At 29.9% G+C, this 4,604-nt stretch overlaps 1 protein-coding gene across 1 annotated transcript in view; it reads right to left on the bottom strand.

The window, feature by feature from the left end:
* Positions 1-2,982, bottom strand: part of LOC109586152 (uncharacterized serine-rich protein C215.13-like) — an 11,897-nt gene extending 8,915 nt beyond the window's left edge. Inside the window, exons 1-2 of the mRNA XM_020002327.1 lie at positions 2,950-2,982; positions 2,656-2,854 (exon numbers count right to left, since the gene is read on the bottom strand). Coding sequence (XP_019857886.1) covers positions 2,656-2,854; positions 2,950-2,955 — 205 coding nt within the window. The 5' untranslated portion in view covers positions 2,956-2,982. The remainder of the gene's footprint in view (positions 1-2,655; positions 2,855-2,949) is intronic.
* Between the last annotated feature and the right edge of the window lie 1,622 nt (positions 2,983-4,604).

Below are 4,604 nucleotides of genomic sequence, written 5' to 3'. Positions count from 1 at the left end.
ATATTGTAATAGTATCAGTTGATATCTGATACCAACTAATATTAACAACTTGAGCTGGTACTATAAGAAATACAATGAGTGTGTGTGTGTATATAGTACTTACCATTCCATATATACTGTATTAATGATGAAGGAGGTCCTTCTCTTCCAATAGTATCAATAGGAATAATAATAAATGAATAATTAGTACCAATAATAAGAGAAGTAATTGTTATATTAGGATTGTTTCCAGTAGTGCTGTAGTTGTATTGAGAAGATGGTTCATTGCTGTCATTAACTACAACTTTATAATGGTCTATACATTGTATGTTCTGTTGATTCTGATGCAACCAATCAATAAATATTATATTATTATTAATTGGATTTATACTAATGTTATTAACAGCTATTGGTGGATCCAGATCTATTATTATTATCATCATTATTATTATATATAATTATTATAGTATCTAACCTCTTATATTGATAGTAAAATTAGCAAATAGTTGAATATCAGTTGATGAGCCAGAACACCCAACCACAGATCCATTCAGTGATTCATTTATTGACTGATATGTACCAGTAGATGTTACTGTAGTACCTTCCTTCTTAGTAATATTAAGAATAAGGCCAGCAATAACTGTACCAAACTTTGGTATTAGTTCTGATTCAGACTGTTGAAGACCAGCCTGAGGTACTTTCCAGAATGTAAGTCCAGTATTATAAGTTGTACAAGTCAGCATTAGTTCATTACCAGGACACACTGGAGTATAAGATGGAGAGGTTTGATTCAATGTTGCTGCAGATGATAATACAATAAGATCAACCAATACAAGACACCAGTAGATACCAGCAGTAGCAGCCATTAATATAAGAGAAATAAGAGCTGAACAGTTTATAGAATAAACAATAAACTGTTTATGATGATGTTTTATACAACCACACCTTGAATAACTGCATGGTCATGCAGGTGCATATTAGATCTATACATACCTGTGGTAACACATTCATTGACAAATCACAAACAAAACTGTACTGACATAGCAAATGAGAATATGAGAGAATATTACAGAGGTCCCACTTATAATAGACACCCATGATAGTATAATAGCAATTATTATTACTATTTTTGTTGATAATGATACAGGCCAGGCAATAACTTGAGTGTTTTTGTAAAGTACATGCAATAGTATACCATTAGCTATTGTTATTGTGATTAAGTTCATATTACTTACAATAAACAATGTATTGTTTATTGTAAGTAATTGACAATAACAATGAAACTAGAAATAAGAGTTATTCACAACAACATGCATACAAGAATTAATTAGTGGAGTATAATACTAAGTTCATAATGAAATGATTTACTTAACATGTTATGAGAAGTGATTTTAAACAGCTAAAAGCTTTAATCTACACACTGCATGCATGGCTAAAAGTAAGAACAGGACAAGGAGCAAATTACATCATTGTTCATTGATGCATTATGATGATCAATTAATGAATTATCTGGTTATATGTAACCAAAATGAGTTCACCTTTTTATATACTTCATAACAGTTAATATTCTTTATTGTTGTTGTAAAATATACATGTTCTTATGATGTGTGTCACGTTTGAGCTGATTTTGATCCCATTTTGAACTTTAATGACTTTTTTAATTTGCTCAAAATTTAGCCAAAGATCTTTTATGCTATCAATAGTGGGAGGAAATAGATATACTTATGATACAAATGATGTCCTTAACTATGTAGAAAGTTTGAGTTAATGTTAGTGATCGTGCCAATTTTGTACTATAGGCTGCTCATCCTGTAAACACACTTATTAAAACAACAAGTGGTTCATTATAAAAATAATTACATCATAATTTGTCCATATGCATCATTATTATGTACATTAATTATATCTTTATTAATCACAGGTCCATAAGCAGTATTAGCCTGTAGTTCCATTGGTGTATCATATATTGGTACTCCAGCAGTAGTAGTTGGTTTAACAATGATCTCATCATATGTTGGAGTAACTGCTGCATTAGCTCTACTGTGGATTTGATGATACATGAATACATAAATATAGATGTAAACTTGCTTTTTAGATATTTTATATTTTTTTCCTGTATGCATAGCAAAATAGCAATAATTAAAAGTGATTATAGTAATCGAACTTACTTCTTTGTTTCTTGATTGCCAGTATCACTAACACCAATATAATAATAATAATTATTATTATAACAAATACTGTTCCAATGGCTCCTGATATAATAGGAACAGCATTAGAACCAGCAACAGTAGTTGATACAGTAGTTGTTGATGAAACTGATGTACTCATACTAGTAGTACCAGTTGATGTACTAGTAGCTGAAATAAAGGAAGATGATGATTGTTCATGAATTGTTGAAGACACTGTAACTGTTACTGCCATAATTAATTAATAGAATAAAGCTAGCACTTACTTGAAGTAGATAATATAACTGTAACTGATGTACTGGTACTAATATCAGTAGTTAATGTAACTAATAATAGTATACAATATATCATGTACTAATGAATAATGAATTAACTGTACAGACCTGATGATGGAACATTAGTAATTGAACTAGTGGTCACTGTAGGAGTAACAGTTACACTGACTATTAATGACAACAATTGATGGGTTCTTAAAATCAACTGTTAATACCATTAACAGTAGCTGATGGTCCATATCCAATAATATTAACAGGAATGATACTAACAGTGTAGCTTGTATCAGTAAGAGGTAGTCCAGTGATAGTAATATTAGTATTAGTAGTATTATTAGTGTATATAATACTGTTTGATGTATTGTATACACTAATAATGTAATACTGAATAGGAGGAACTGGTATAATGGAATATTCCTAAATATTATTGATATCAAGAGTAGATAATTATCCACTCTTGTTAAACTCTTGTTAATATGCATACTATTATAATATTGTAACTCTTAACATACTTGCATTTGAGTGTTATTCCACCATATTGTAATAGTATCAGTTGATATCTGATCCCAACTAATATTAACAACTTGAGCTGGTACTATAAGAAATACAATGAGTGTGTGTGTGTATAGTACTTACCATTCCATATATACTGTATTAATGATGAAGGAGGTCCTTCTCTTCCAATAGTATCAATAGGAATAATAATAAATGAATAATTAGTACCAATAATAAGAGTATACAGTGTTATATCAGTGTTGCTTGCAGTAGCGTTGTATTCATTAATATTGTTACCATTAATATTAACAATATAATTGTTTATACATAATCCTGAAGATGTCCAATTGATGAATAATGAATCATTATGAATTGCTTCAATACTTATATTAGTAACTGCTGGAGGTGGACCTGCTTTCACAAGAACAAAAAAAGACATATAATTTATTATTTTATTGATAATATACCTGAATAATTAATAAACTTTCTTTCAAATGGTTTTGCTAATCCTTCAGCACAATCAACACTAGTTCCATTTAATGATACTGGAGCAGATTCACTAGTTGCTGTACTAGCTATCCTGTTTGCCATTTCATCAAACTGTGTTACTTTTAGTGAAAAACTGCCAAGTGTTGTTGGAGTTGTATTTCTATCTAGTAAGAGAGTTTGTCCATCATTTCCATTTATTCTCCACCTAACAGATCCAGTACCAACAGTCACACAAGTAAACACTAGTTCATCTCCAGGACACACAATAGGAGAAGGAGACTGCTCATATGTTAAAGCTATATATAACAACATGATGATAATTATGCTACATACATTAATAAACTCACTAGATTCAACAATACTCATACATCCAGTCAACACAAGACACCAGTAGACACCAGCAGTAGTAGCCATTATCAGTAAATGGAATAAGAACAGTTTATACTGTATAAACTGACTCACTTGCCACACCTGAAACATGTAAGTTTATCATAACATCTCAATGCATTGGTATGTGAATATAGTGTTATAGATGAGTCAGTACTGTATTGTATGGTTTATAATAATAACAGGATATCATTGTATGGATTGATAGTTTATAGTGAATGGACTGAGGTTTGCCCCACCAACCCACTGTATATACGCTATAGACTATATATTATTATACAGTACTGTCTAAATAACTTCTCATTATATTGTATATACTAAAAGAATATAAGTCCTCCTAATGACCTTTCACTCATCATCATTATCAGAAAATATATATTTACCTGAATTTGAGTATCAGTATTATTCTTGCTAGCAGTTGAATATATGTATGGAATATTATTGATTTCGCCATCACTTGGTCCAATTCAGAATACACTCCAACAACTAATAAAATACAATAATATTAATAATAGTAATAATCATGTAATACTGAGTATGGTTGCATGTACATAATGTGGTTTAGTAAAGAACTTAAAAATGATTTTTTCTGGCCTAATGTACATCAATAGCATGAAGTCTCTGAAGATCAAAGGCATATGTACATGTAAATGTATTTTAAGTAAAATTGATTCAGTTATTGTATTAAAGGGTAACTATACCCCAAATTTTTTTCCTCTGAAATAAGTTGGTAATAAAGAAAGAATCATAGGAAAAATAGCTAAAATTATTAAAAAGTACCAATTCTATACTAAAT

Source organism: Amphimedon queenslandica, unplaced genomic scaffold (genome assembly GCF_000090795.2).
Source record: "Amphimedon queenslandica unplaced genomic scaffold, v1.1 AMPQUscaffold_12933, whole genome shotgun sequence".
Classification (NCBI taxonomy): domain Eukaryota; kingdom Metazoa; phylum Porifera; class Demospongiae; order Haplosclerida; family Niphatidae; genus Amphimedon; species Amphimedon queenslandica.
This window is presented reverse-complemented; position numbering and strand designations above follow the sequence as displayed.